At 40.0% G+C, this 15,331-nt stretch overlaps 1 protein-coding gene across 1 annotated transcript in view; it reads left to right on the top strand.

Moving 5' to 3' along the window:
* The window catches only part of PLCXD2 (phosphatidylinositol specific phospholipase C X domain containing 2), a 20,174-nt gene extending 5,046 nt beyond the window's left edge, over window positions 1-15,128 (top strand). Inside the window, exons 2-4 of the mRNA XM_085304941.1 lie at window positions 10,430-10,890; window positions 12,098-12,339; window positions 14,950-15,128. Of these exons, the coding sequence (XP_085161067.1) occupies window positions 10,430-10,890; window positions 12,098-12,339; window positions 14,950-15,112 (866 nt within the window). The 3' untranslated portion in view covers window positions 15,113-15,128. The remainder of the gene's footprint in view (window positions 1-10,429; window positions 10,891-12,097; window positions 12,340-14,949) is intronic.
* The last annotated feature ends 203 nt before the right edge of the window (window positions 15,129-15,331 follow it).

Raw genomic sequence — 15,331 nt, 5'->3', positions numbered from 1 at the left:
GAGGGTCCCCACCCCCAAGGGCTGACTCCTTTTCCCTTATTTTCTAGTGGAGATTATAATCCCTTAGGTAAGGATTTGAATTACTAATTTTAATTTGTATTTTCTTTGTGGGAAAGAATGAGCTGAAACTAGAGAGTTTGGAAAAGTAAAATGTTTCACTGTAGCGTGTTGAAATGTGATATTAACAGTAGTCACTTCACACCAACATTTGTCTTAAGCTGTAAGACTTTTTTAATCCCAAAATATCCATATTTGTATTGTACATAAAATTTGATATATTTAAGGTTGGTTGGAAACACTAAAAGGTTTCTTCCACCAGAAGTCAGTTATTCACAGATACTGTCAYGTTATGGAGCTGTATGTAATGCTAGGCAGGGTGTTCTGCTTGTGTGGAGTGCTTAGGCAGTCTTTCTCTAGGTTATCCTACTCCTCCCRTTTAGTAATTGCTTCTGATAGTGTACAGAGCCTTTTTATCATTTTCTAGCAATCCCAGCTAGTATATTAGCTCTTCCTGTGAATGTGTGCAAAAGGATAAGCAGGATCTCATTTCTAAGCAATGCAGAACAATTAATGATGTTGTTCAGTTCCTGTCTGTATCAGACTTGGTGATTTGCGAAGAATTGCCAATAGGATGTTGGGATAAGGGTAGCTAGAGTTGATCTTAAGTGCAGATTTCTATTTCCAAAAGTCTTTTTTTAATAAAGAAAACAATATTCTCACATATGACTGAAAGATTATCAGAACTTGGAGAGTTAAAATAGTTGTTAGTGTCTTTAATTTTACTGTTTTTTCACTGATGTCTGAAGGTAGGTGTCTGTGGCCTTCTAAAGTAGTAAATGGCAGTCCTCTAGACTTCAGCACTGCTCAAGCTGTGCACTTCTGCTACTTCCTCCCCCCCATGCATCTTTTTTGAAACATAAGTAACTTAATTCCTGGGAGTGTAAGTGTGACTGTGACCAAAACTTTCAGTACTACAACATGCTGCTCTTCCCTGCCGGAAAGACTGCCACAAAAACCTGAGGCGGAAACGTAGTGGGTGATAGGAGTCCTACAAAATGGTTAGCTCTGGAAAACACAGCTTTGTAAATACAACTAGCAGGCTGTATTAATGACAAGTGCCTTACCAGGCAAGCCTTTAGTTAAGTCAAAATGAGCAATGCAATGCATGGAGGGGGTGTGTCTAGTATGGCCCAGCTTGGTTCACTTCCTGTGGTGAAAAGCTGCTCTAGGCAAATATGCTGAGCAGAAGTATGACTGCCCAGCCTCGGGAGGTGCCAGGTGCTGGCTGTGTTGGCATCTCAGACATGCAGGGAATGCCTAGGGTTGGTGCAGCCCTGAACAGCTGCTGAGCGTCTTCTCAGCCACAGGCTGAGGCCAACTTTGTTTTCCTGCCAATACAGTTATTTAGCAGGAGTCCTATGGGCAGCTTACTTTCTCTTTGGCCAAGCTAAATTAAAATCATTCTTAAAAGAGGAAGAAGCCCTGTTCAGTTAAGAACTGGCCACTAGGATCTCAGGAGATGTGAGTTTTCTCTTTGCCTGCATGACTGAGGCAAGCAGCTGAACTTACTGTTGCCACAGRTTTCTTGTCTTTGTGGACTGGAGTGCTGTATGAAGGTGCCTCCTGAGGGGAGAGGCAGTGGTGAGCTTGGGACTCCTTGCTAACAGTACTCCTTTAGAGCCCTAATTAAAGGGATCATTGAATCAGCTAAGCAGGCCATCTGTTGGGTTAAAGCTCAGAGAGGGAATGTAAGGTTAATGATGTGATACACCAGGCTTTATTTTCTTTCCCAGTTAAGTTGGCATCTATCAACAAATGAGGAAATAATGATTAGAAGAAAACATCTGCATAAGTAGGATGAAAATCCAGTGTTAGGTATGATTTGTAAATGCAGRGTTTTCAGGTTTGACCTATCTTGGTCTTCTACTTTGTCATAGCAGCTAATACCAATTTTTCTTAGAGAGGGGCTTTTAGACTGTCTGGACTGCGACACTGATGAGCATATCCAATGAAGTTACTTCACTATTCCTAAATAACAGGCCTTTGTACATCCCTGTATTAAGAACTAGAGTGGTGGGTACTGAAATACCTATGCTGAATCTGTGTGGAAGTTTCCTCAAAAAGCAAGCCTCAGATCTTAGGATTTCTGGTTGAAAGACCATCAGTGTTTGTTTAGCTGCAAGAAAATTGTTCTTACAAAGCACAATTTTCTTCAGACAGATGATCTTTATTTTCATTGAGAAAACTTTTTTTCTTTAAGATTTCTGCCCTAGAGAGCAATTTCTCTGATCCACCAGGCAGTGCAGAACATGTTAAAGCTTTGCTTGGAATGGAGAAAAATAATTGCAATGTCAATATAAATATTTGCTGTCTTTCAGTATTGTGTGAAAGTTTCAGGTTGTGTACTACTCTAGAAAAGGTTGTAAAAATATGCTGTAATGAAAATGAGAAATATTTCCAGAGTCGTCTTCAGGGAGATTGAGAGCCCTTGACTCTCACACTTCTGAGTGGTCACAAAAGAGAGAAGACAGGGGTCTTAGTCCTTAGTGATAAGGGAAATAACCTAATTCATTAAATCACTTCCCCGTGATCAGTAAATACAATCTCTTTTGTAAGCTTCATTTGCTAAAAAGATACCGGGTGTGGTGGGTTGTAAACAGATTTTTTGGAATCCAATATTACTGAATGAAGAAGTTTCATTTTTGTCATAGTCATTTTTTGCTGTTTTCCCTTTGACTTGAGTGCTCATTGTGAGAAAGTGTTTCACTTGAAATTTTCAACCGAGCATAGAAAATTTGGTATTATCTAGTCTTCTAGAAATACTTCCAGGACAAGCGAGAAGTATCTAGGTAGGCCAAACTGTGATGTTGCTCAGTAATCTTAAAAAAWTTAAGGTTTATCAGTGAGTATTTTTGGTCAGCGTAGTGGAAGAATGTTTATCTTGATCTTAGCATCATCAATGGAAAATGTCTTCATTCTTGGTAGAGGCCAGGACACAGCCCTTGTGTGATAAAAGGGAGCTGATGTCTATGTTGTTTATCAGATGCTCAGATACAAGGATTTGAAAACCTGTGTGTGTGTGGAGTGGTTCTTTTCTCCTCCTTTTTTTTTTTTTTTTTTTCCTCCCCTCCCCTCCTCCTCTTCCCCTGAAACTTCTGAACAGCAGATATCTACCTCAACTACCTCTTGCCAGGTAAGATGTTTTTCCTTTTCCTGTGCCAGTTAATGGAGCTGATTAAGGGGAGAAGCTGTTTCTTCTCAGATCAGGTAGATTCTCCCAGGCTCTGAAAGGCAAATGAAAGTATTTCTTTACCTGCTTTCCCAAAGCAGACAGTTGAAGATACTGATGGTAAATGGGAAACTATTGCAAAACTGAATAGACTGAGCAGAGAGAAGTCCGACTGCTGTTGAACAGGTTTGTCCTGGCTTTAAAGAAAAGCAAACTAATGTATGATATTATGTGTGAAGCAGTTTTCGGCAGTCCCTTTCTCCCTTTCTCTTCTCACCTCTTCGATTTACTTCCCCTCACTGTACCTCCCACCCTGAGGGAAATCAGTCTAGTCCTCTGATACAGGAAGGATGCTTTCTTAAGAGGATTTAGTCTGTACTAGGCTTTGCCCTCCCTGAGACTGCATTTAAAAATAACTTTGAATTCTTTTAGGATTCTATTCAAATATAAATATATTCATTTGGGTAGTTCTACATTATCGTTAATATTGTTAATGTTTTCTGCTCCTACTTCTCCTTTTGCTGGGCAAGTCAAAACAAATCACTGAATTTGCTTTTCATTAGTTAAGGGCTTTTAAGACGTTAATCTTCTGATGAAAATCTGGATTGTTAATGACCTGAATCCTGAGGACTTCTGGGCTTTGTGAGACACTTCTGTCTATCCCATTTTCCCTCAGKTCTGGCACAGACTGGACATCTAGTTTTGAATAACATCTGAGGGGATAGCCTTAACTTGCCAGTGTTTGGATCCCATGTTCTTGGAATTTGATCAATGTGCTTCTAGGTATCTTGACTATCTAATGTTTATTCTTTTAAGTCTGTGATGTGTGGTGTTCTTTAATATGTGTGGAATATACTTTGTATAGAGAGCAAAGCTTACTCTAAGAAGTTTGGCATTGTTGCAGCTGGGAACATGCTTGTGCCCAAAGACTTGAGGAGGGAGAGGATTACTTTGCTTTCAAATAATTGGTAGTGCAAAAGTGTTATGTCCATGCAGGAAGATCTCAGCATTTTGTGTGTAAGCTTGTAAAAGGACAGCTGGGTTGATGAGATGATGCTGATTCATGTCCCTACACTGTGACTCTATGGAAAAAGTGGTAATGGAGAAACAGAAGAGAAGATAATACAAAGCAATGTAGTTAGCAATTATTGAAGTTCAAAGCTTAACATTCTGTTGACTAGTGTCATTTGTTTGAGTTACACTATGGGTTAATTTGACTACCTGTGAAGAAATAGCATGGCAAATTAGACATATTGGGAAGTTGGACTTTAAAACAGATGTGGTGATAAAAGGCTGCTTTCTTAGCAAAGAAATTAGCAGAGACTTCAACAAAAAAGTCATTCTGAATACGAGAGTACAATATTTAACATACAAGTGGCAGTGAAAAGCAATCTATTGAATGTGCAATTAATTTGAGAAATTAGTGAGGAAAAAGGAGATTGAAGATGTGAGTAAAAGTGAATCTACAGTTGCACTTGCTGGGATGATATTGAGAGACTATTCATTGTTTTAACAAACTGGTGTCTGAAGGATGTCTGCTTAATACCATTCTGAGCATGTCATAGTATTTGAAACTAACTATCTGGGCATTCACTGGGTTGTTACTGCTTTCCTGGAAGCTTCTAGTCTTTGTCAGATGAAAGAAATGAAACCAAAGTAGATCAACCATAGTCTATTACCCTGTTATAAGGGCTTCTGACTGATTTGCAGCCTCCTAATTTTTTTCCTTTGAAAGTGCAGACACGTGTGGACTCTTTCCTGGTTAAATCTCATGTATTAGATTGTCATAAGCTTGCTTCTCTGAGCTATGCATCTCTGGCCTGTTGGAAGCAGTTGGAAATCATTGCCCCTTTGTTTTGTCCTGTGCATATAGCTTGGTACTGGGGAGATCTGAGCAGCAGATTGATGTTGCCTCACTGAGACACTTACATAATGATTGTAGTCTGAATGTTAATCCACTGGCATTATTACAGTGACTCAAGAAGAGTCACTATCTAGTGTGCTGCGGATGCAAGAACATGCCCTTGAGGTAACTTAGAATGGAGCTCTAGCGTCCCTCTCATCAAAAGGACAGTAGTAGGCAAGTTTCTTGACTCTTGTATGCTTTCCCCCACCCCCTATCTGTAAATATATAAGATGTAACTTATAAATACCCAGGTTTAATTGTGTGATTCACAACCAACAAGATTTAAGGAATGAATTTGTTAAATTGGTACAGGGTATAATTTACAATTAGGATGCTGACCATCATCCCAAATGTTTTGCTGATGTGACTTCCTGAGCTGCTTCAACTTTCTTGAAAAAAGATCAGTATAATTTGAAGAGATGCATGCAATTTGGGAGGCAGCTGAGGGATCATGAAGGATTTCTTAAATACTCAAAAGCCTTTTCTGCGTATGTGTTTTTTGCAATTCTTGACATGTTCAGCAACTGGCAGCCCCTCYGCTGTTGCTGTGCAACATTCCAGTATCTGACTGTCTTCACACATCCTTACATTAGCCCTTAATTGAGGATACGGTTAACCGCTTTTAACATTAAACTTCTAACAAAATGGGTCTGGCCTGCTCAATTCTTCTGATGTAGGCTCTTGCTTTTGCMTTTGAAATTGTACAGGCTTTGGTTGGTTTAGATTACACTCTTTTAGAATGAAATAATACTAGGTGAGAAACCAGCCTGGCTCATGCTGTGGCAACAGAATGGCTAGGTCTGCCGTAGAACTGGAGAGGGTGGAGGGAGAKGGACAGAAGGAAGGGCAGGGATTATTTTGACATCATGGTGAGATGAGCTTAGCATGTAGCTTAACACTACAGCTAAGCATTATTAAAAGCCAGTGGCTGAATTTGCAGCATAACATAGCAATCTTAGAGGGGCCTGATAGATAAAAACACTGCTATGAATCCCTGCCTAGCTCATCCCTCCCTTCCCAACAATTCTCTAGCGCAGTTTGCTTTTCCTCTTACTGGAGTAAAAAATATTTCAGCTCTAATTTGGGCCTAGATACTCCTTATGGTTGGTGGTTGGCCTTTTGTCAATGGCCACTAGAGAATGTATTTGAACTTGTCATGCCTTTCCAGCCTCGATATTGATGATGCTTTTTAGGAGATGGCTCCCTACCAATTGTGAAGAGGATAGCTTGTTTTGAATGCTCCAGCTCATGTTCTACTTGGTTATAGCTAGGTATACTTATTGACTTAATTGTGAGTGAGAAGTTGTCCATTTGCCATTGTCCATTTAATGCAGAGCTTTAAAAACCATGCAGGAGTTCAAGGATCATCTTTAATTAGAAGAATGTCCCATATAGTTCTCTTTCACAAATAGTTACCCTGCTAAGAAGGCCAGTTCTTAAAGTATGTGTTGAACAAGTAGCATGCATGCAGCTTGTTCTTTTATTACCTTCTTTTATTATTTCTTTTTATTATTTCTTTTATTATTTATTATTTATATTTTATTATTTTCTTCAGCTATCAATCAAATTTCTTTGGTCTGTGATAGTGTAAGGAGAAATTTGTTCTTTGTATCCTTAAATGAGCCTTGTATGTACAAATCTGCAATGGGAAGAGGATTTTGCAGGTGTAAAGCATGTGATCAGACTTATCAAGCCAAGCAGCAGCTTGGCTTGTATTTGTTTGGAAAGCTTTTTAAGAATTGATACAAATGTATTTGATGGTGGATAAAGTTGTCATTCCATTCCTCCATGAGTTAGAGTTATCAGACAGTGAGGCTGGCTGAGGGGGGATGGTGATATTAGTGATGGCTGTAGACAGACTTCTCTAGAGGCTGCTGCACAGTCTTAGTTAAAACAAAAAATGTTTCCGTATGGTCTTTTTCTAGCATAAATTCTGCAATATGTTGAGGATGGATAGAATTGAAAACATGTTTTCCCTTTCACTTATTTTTTTGTGAAATTTTCTTCCTTTTGCAAAGTGACTTACTCAGAGATAAGAAAAGCTCCTTGCAGATGAAGTCTACTTTCCACATGCTGCGTGTATTTGAAAGCCTCCCTTACAGCACAAGGAACCTTATGAAAAACCACGATTCTGCATGAGCTGCTGTTTGCAGGATAAGCAGGGAATTATATGGTTTCTGTTGAAATATCTTCATTAGATGTTTGATCTCTTATTAGCAGTATGGTTTCTGTTCTGGATTACACTTTTGGAGGAAAAAGGCAGGTTTCATTCCAAAATTGGCACCTACTTCTTGATGTAGTTTACTGTGACAGGTAGCTTCTTAAGCTGACACTTTTTAAAAGCAGCCTTTTTTTGTTACTTGTTGCTCTTTTTCTGTGTGACTTAATGAAAAACAATGCAAGAGGCATACTTTTGTAAAGACTTAATAAATGAAGCCTTAGTTAAACTAGTTCTAGTGTTCTTTTGTAAAGGCTGGATAACTAAATGCTCAGTTTCTTTTCACTACTAGTTAGTTGGTCAAAATTCACAGAAAAGAGTGCATCTGAGGTTGTAAACTGATGTTTGGTTTGTGCACAATCTGTTCTTCTATCTGGATTAGAAAGTCTTGACAAAATAATCCATTTGAGATCATAATCTCATTTACAGTTCTGAGCTTGCATGACAGGAAACACATCAATCTTCAACTGAGCACTCAAACATACCTAAAAAGTTCAGGCAAAATATGCTACAGACATACCAACTTTTGTTTGGTAATTGCCCCCCCCCCCCCAGTCAGGACTTCACAGAGGAGTTGTGCTTGGAGACAGTTGCAGCTTTTTAGCCAGAATACTGGTGCCTGATATAAATGGCTAGAAATCACAGGCAAACTTCAGTCAGTGGTRTATCAGCTTCTACCCATCCTTTTTAAGGTTGCTACAGTATGTATGGAGATACACTGTTGTGTTCCCCTTTGCTGTCATTGACTTGATTCAGCTACAGATATTTCTTTGCTGTTGTTATTTTAGAGTGTTTTTTTATTTTTCAGCTTTGTTTTTTAAATCACTATTGAATTTTGAGTTTCTAGTAAGCATGAATTCTGTATTGTAGATGCTGTTTCTCTGCAAAGGTACATTTGTCGCAGGAATTTTTTGTCTGGCATACTTGTGTTCTGTCAAGGACTGATAATTTCAACTAATGGTCTTCCTTTCTGGTGGATTTATATTCACCATATCTGTGGTCACCACAAGACCTTGCCAGGTGAAAGACATGTTCAAGAGATTGTTTAAAGTGTGCTTTATATGAGTCTATAGACAACTATGGGCTGGTCAGCCTCACCTCCATACCTGGAAGGGTGCTGGAACAGCTTATTCTGGATGTCATCTCCAAGCATTTGGAGGAAAAGGAGGTGATCAAGAGTAGCCAGCATGGATTCACGAAGGGGAAATCCTGCTTAACCAATCTGATAGTCTTCTCTGATGGAATGACTGTCTGGGTAGGTCAGGGGAGAGCAGTGGCCATTGTGTACCTTGACTTCAGCAAGGCTTTGGACACTGTCTCCCATAACATCCTCCTAGAGAAGCTCAGGAAGTGTGGGTTACACGAGTGGACAGTGAGGTGGATTAAGAACTGGCTGAAGGGCAGAGCTCAGAGGCTGGTCRTCGGTGGCATGGAGTCTAGTTGGAGGCCTGTGTTTAGTGGTATCCCCCAGGGCTCAGTACTGGCTCCCATCCTGTTGAACCTCTTCATCAGTGACCTGGATGAGGGACAGTGCCTCCTCAGCAAGTTTGCTGATGCTGCCAAGCTGAGAGGAGTGGCTGACACACCTGAGGGCTGTGCTGCCATTCAGAGGGACCTGGAGAGCTGGGCGGAGAGGAACCTCACGGGGTTCAACAAGGGCAAGTGCAGAGTCCTGTACCTGGGGAAAAATAACCCTAGGCACCAGTACAAGCTGGGGGCTCACCTTCTGGAGAGCAGCTCTGCTGAGAAGGACCTGGGAGTGCTGGTGGATAACAAGATGACCATGAGCCAGCAATGTGCCCGTGTGGCTAGGAAGGCCAATGGTATGCTGGGGTGCATTAGGAAGAGTGTTGCCAGCAGGTTGAGGGAGGTGATTCTGCCCCTCTCCTCAGCCCTGAGGAGGCCTCATCTTGAGTACTGTGTCCAGTTCTGGGCTCCCCAGTGCGAGAGAGACATGGAGCTACTGGAGAGAGCCCAGCACAGGGCTACGAAGATGATCAGAGGGCTGGAGCATCTGCCCTCTGAGGAACAGCTGCAAGAGCTGGACCTCTTCAGCCTTGGGAAGAGAAGGCTGAGGGGGGATCTTATCAATGTGTACAAGTACCTGAAGGGAGGGTGTCAAGGGAACGGGGACAAACTCTTTTCAGTAGTGCCATGTGGCAGGACAAGAGGCAATGGGCAGAAATTGAAGCAGAGGAAGTTTCRTCTGACTGTGAGGGGGAATTTCTTCCCTGTGAGAGTGACAGAGCACTGGCACAGGTTGCCCAGAGAGGTTGTGGAGTCTCCTTTTCCGGAGATTTTCAAAGCCCACCTGGGTGCAAGCCTTTCTAACATGCTGTAGGTGACCCTGCTGAGCAGGGAGGTTGGACTAGATGATCTCCAGAGGTCCCTTCCAACCTTACTGATTCTATGATTCTATTTGCACAGTACCTATTCTTGTACTTGATTCTGCCACCTTTCAGTTCAACCAATCCATGACCACTGTTGAAACTACTAACTATTTACCACTTTGTGACTAAAGTGAGGCACACTGATGGTGCACATACGTTCATTCCTCAGTCAAACTTGTCTGTTGCATAAATAAAGATACCTGTTCCAAAATCTGTTGTATTAGGTCATGATTGGATTTACCAGGTAGAGTGAAGGAGGGAAGAAAACACCCCCCCCCCCCCAAAAAAAAAAAAAAAAAAGTTCTTTAATGAAGTTGGAGTCACATTTCAAACCAGGGATCCACTAGGGTCTGGGAGAACTTTGGAGGTAGCTTAACAGATTGCAAACAGAAGGGAGTTTGGGAGGAAGATTCCCTTTATTTCTATTATTTGCCTTGCAGTTCTGACTTTTTGAGTATATTGATATTCAGAAAAGAATTCAAACTCTGAAGACCTTAAGCATTGTTCTTGTTGTACAGTTAAGGAAAATTAAAGTGTAAAAGGATAGCCTGAAAGACCCAAGAGTTGAGCACAGCTCTTGTGAGCCCCTGCCAAGAACTTAAGACCTTTTTTGCCTTACAGGGAACTTGTGGGGGGTGGTGGGCTCATTGGTTTTCTTAAACTAAATACTGTTTTTTTGTTTCTAGGGTCGCATGACTCTTTCAGCTACTGGGTTGATGAGAAATCTCCTGTGGGACCAGACCAAGCCACAGCCATCAAACGTTTGGCCAAAATTTCTTTGGTTAAAAAGATTATGAAGAAATGGTCAGTGACTCAAAACCTGACTTTCAAAGAGCAATTGGAAGGTGGGATCCGCTACTTTGATCTTCGTGTGTCTTCCAAGCCTGGGGAAGTAGGACAGGAGATTTACTTCATACATGGCTTGTTTGGCATCAAAGTATGGGATGGGCTGATGGAGATTAACACTTTCCTTGAACAGCACCCCAAGGAAGTCGTCTTCCTGGACTTCAATCACTTCTATGCCATGGATGACAATCATCACTTCTACTTGATCAACAGGATCCGCTCAGCATTTGGATCCAAACTTTGTTCCATTGCATGTGTAGAGCATGTGACATTACAGTACATGTGGGAGAAGAAACACCAGGTGGGGAAAGAATGTGTAGGGTTCTTCAAACCCCAAAGGTTAAGATATGAGTAGAAAGGCTGAGAGTGATTGCTACTTAGACATTAGCCAGTGAACACAGATGATTTCCACATCCAGTAATTTCAAGCCCACTTGAGACTGCTGTGTGTAGTCTGCATGTTTCTTCCTGTGAATTTGCAGCTGTGTAGCCCCCTCACCCACTGTGTGGCTGACTTGTATCCTTCTCCCAAGCATGTTCCTTAAATAATTAAGTTATACTGTACATGGGGTCTGTGCCTATTACCAAAAAGTATTTTCTTTTTGGAAGACCACATGGCGCTGATTTGTGTTGGTGAGAATGTGTTAAATTCTGTCACTTTAGCTTATCTGAAGCATACAAGCTGTATTATGATTAAGAGTTGATGTAGAATATCTTAGCTACTTTGCTTCCATACAAGTCTTACTGAGGCAGGATTAAATGCATTTTGTGTCTGTGGTAATTGCTTGCATACATGCATGCAAACTGAGAGATCAAGTCTCAGTGACTGCATTTAATTTTTAAATTATAAAAAAGGTTAGGAGAAATTACTCTAAATGTTTGCTGTCAGTACTTTGCCTTAGTTTTACTGGTGTCCAGAAAACAGTTAGTTTTGAGTTTGGGTGTTTGAAGTGTTGCAGTTTTATGTGCTGCTTTCTTAAAAGGAGCCACACTATAAGGCATAAAATACTGACTTCTGACCTAGAGAAGAGTTTCTGACAGCAGGACTGGCTTTGGCATTTCATTCAGTAAATGCAAGTGGGATACCACTGTATGCCAGTCTGCCTGACGTGCTTTAACCTCTTAAGAGTTATGTAGAAAATGGCAAGCTAGCTAAAACACTTACCTTCAAGTACAAATGGGTATGTTCTGTGACAATGCTTTGAAATGCTTTTAAGCTGAATGCTTTCAATGATACTTCACTATACTTCTGGCAACTTCATTTTTAGCTGATGACCCTTGAAGCCTGCAACAATCCTATCCTCATATCTGATTAAAATTATTTCCTTCTCTGTGGTAATAGTGCAACAAATTTACCGATAGTCGTGACTCAGAAGCAACTTTTGCTTGGTCCTTTGTTAACTGCTATGCTAGCTCCAGCAGTAATGTACAAGTGTAAACTAGTGCTTTAAGAATACAGCAATGAAGTAAATTTTTAACTCATTTCTTCTCTTTGGGTTGTGTTGTTAGGTTCTCATTTTCTACCACCATCCACTGTACCGGGAGTCTCCCTTCTTGTGGCCAGGGAGTAAAATGCCAGCACCATGGGCTAACACAACCAATGTGCACAAACTCTTACAGTTCCTGGAGACCACTCTCGAGGAACGAAGTCGTTACGGAACTTTTCATGTTTCTCAAGCAATTCTCACACCTCGAGTGAAAACTATTGCACGGCATCTAATCCGTGGTCTGAAGAATACACTTGTTCATAGGTAAGGATGTGTCTTGATCTTTCAGATTTTTAGCTTGATGCCTTTTGAGTTGAAGAGGCAATGAGTGAGCAAGAAACAGGGAAATGTTTACTTAAAAATGACTTGATCACCTTTAAAGAAGCATGCAATTTTATTTTGTTACTGTTGCTGATGCCAGATATTTGCAGTCATTTTAACAATCATGAATTACTAGAGGTAATTGCAGATAAAGTAACAGGGAATATATGTAAACATAAGTGCGTTTCCTAGTACGTGGAGTTCTTTGAGTGTAACTTCATGAAATATAGGCTAGACCCGTAGCTTAAGACTAATAATTATTCCCAAATTGACTGGATTTGAATTTAGGGAAGAAAAACTTGTACCATAGAGGAAATCAAGGCTGATTTTTTTGTGGACTAAGTTCTGTGTTTCTTTTTGTACATATCTGACCTGGCAATTTTGGTAATGGCCAAAGATAGGTGACCTGAGGCCATACGTTTCTGTGCATGTGTATTGAGGTTATCTTACCAAAAAACGAAATGAACATTTTCTTCTACTACTGACTGTTGCACAACTTGCCTATTAATATCATTAGAATAGGAGTTTGCTGTGAGTAGGGCAGTATGCCAGTCATTTGTAGTGGTGTTAACAGCATAAGTATGACTGAGATCAGGTCTGTGTGTGGTTTGTTTATTTATTTATTTATTTTTTTTTTTTAAGTATTTTGATATTATCAGTTTGTAACCTATTTGCCAAAACTGTAACAGTTCTCTTGATCTGATCTCCTGGCCTGCTGTTTCATATTGGCTATTTTGTCAAGATAAGCCATTAGTGAYACAATAATATATCAGATTCTACATAACACTTGTCCAGATGCTCACAACTGCCTTAACTTGTTCTGTCATTGTGATCGTCTGAGTAACTGAGCATAACACTGAGCATCAAGATAAAGGCATCCTTGTTTTGGCAGCCAGTTCATAGCTCCTTTGGGAGAATCATTGGTCACTTTAGTAGTAATTACAGTATTTTTTTTGAAGTCAAAGTCAATATATTGTTTCTTAAAACTCCCTTCTAAAAAAGAGTGAGCATTGTGGTTCTACAACCAGAAAAGTTGTTGACAGAAGTATGGAAATTCTAGGTGAAATATAAACCATGGAGTTCTTGGGCTTTTTCCTGTTTACAGAAATTAGTCTAGCAAAGGATTGGCAAATCCAAATGATATTTGCCACCATTTACTCATACTTTTTAGCTTGCTCTTTGCTCAGACCTGTGTTTAGCTTTAAACGCTAGATGGTGCTCAAGACTGTCATTTGTTGTTAATAAGCTGCACAAGTCTAAACGTACATTGTTGGTAGATATATTTAACAGAAAACATGAGTGTAATATCTGTGTATTGTATGTATAATGTGCTATTGTCTCATGATTAAAGGAAGAAAGATCATAGTGAATTTGTTCTTTTAAGGCAGCAAAGAGAACTTCATAGAATATCTAAGCTCTTTTGTTTCAACAGTGATTCCTGGCATAGATCCAGACTTAGCTCACTGATATGAAGGAAGCTTTGCGTAGCTCCTTTTCTGCCCCCTTTATTTCCACTTGTTTGAAAGCAAGCTATGACAGATTAAAATAGAGGCCGGTGTTTGCTAAAGCATGAATGTTTACACATCCTGGCTGATGCATAAATCTGAGAGCTGTAGAGTTTACCATTTCTGTTTTGTTTTCATTATTTTTTGGGGGGGGAGGGAGGGAAGCAGGGTGTCTGATCACTGATTTGCTTGTATGCAGTCATCTGTCTTGTATGCACATTATAGTGCTAATGTACATAAATACTATATACTTAGTTGTTTTTGTCTCTGTGCTGAAATCATTGGGGTTTACATATTAAAGTACAGAAGCTTGTACAGACTCCTGACTTGCACTCTGTCCGAGACATACGACTTAAACTTCTCCCCACTGTAGTGTTAAAACAACTCCCAACACACCTCACCTTTCTCCAGTTACAATAATGTGTGGTGAGATGCTCAGCCTTGACAGAGCTGAGGGCTAGAGTGTAGGTTTGATTTTTTTTTTTTTTTTTTTCCTCCTAATCCTACTGTTTTGGGTGGATACAGAAGCAGAAAAATTGATGTTTGGTGCAAATGCAGAGTGCACTGCCCTTTCCTAAGGCAAATGTTTCTGGCTGTGTGGGAAATGTTTTGGGACAGATCTGCCTTTCCTTTAGGCCATGCTGAGAGTCCTTGTGCAAGTCCTGCTGGTATGTAATTAAGCTCTTCATCAACATGTACTTGAGCAAAAACAAAGTGGGATGGAGGAAATTGTAGCATAGTGTTAAATCCTGATGCACTGTCTGCTCAGTGAAGAGACCATGACTTGTGTGTTACATGAATGGTAATTTTGATTAACAAAGAATATTTCTGTGCCAAATGGTTAGCATCTAATGACCAACATACTGTGATAAGCGCTCTTCCTATCAAGCTGGTTTTATTTCATGGGGGTCGGTCAGCATATGATCACGAACGTGAGATTAGTAACATAATCTACAAACTTCATGTAATATTTAAAATAAGCAGAATGTAACTTACAGATGACGATGTCTTTTAAAATATATAATTTTTTTTCTTTCATTCTTTTTAGGAACCTGCCTATGATCTTGAGTTGGGTAAAAACACAGAAACCAGGCGTTAYGGGTGTTAATATAATTACATCAGACTTTGTGGAGCTGGTTGACTTTGCTGCTACAGTTATTGCATTAAATGATCTTCTTTTAGAAGAGGATGAATCTGCAACTAAACACTGATTATTGTGGTCTTATTGTTTCCTCAGTGGTGATCTTCAGACTCTCCTAAACTTTTTATTAAGTGAAGCTACTGTAACCTGTTTATTTAAAAAGAAGAAACAATCTAGAGGAAGTGTGGTTAAAAATCATATCTAGGAAAGTCTCTTCTTTCACTGATGTGTAGGTCTGACTGGAACACAAAGTACTGTCTGAGTGCTGCTGCATGGCTTTTTGTGGCTA

The sequence above is a fragment of the Rhea americana genome, unplaced genomic scaffold (genome assembly GCF_003343005.1).
Source record: "Rhea americana isolate MKP2758 unplaced genomic scaffold, rheAme1 scaffold_213, whole genome shotgun sequence".
NCBI classification, from domain to species: domain Eukaryota; kingdom Metazoa; phylum Chordata; class Aves; order Rheiformes; family Rheidae; genus Rhea; species Rhea americana.
The sequence above is the reverse complement of the archived record's forward strand: the minus strand, read 5'-3'. Positions and strand labels throughout refer to the sequence as shown.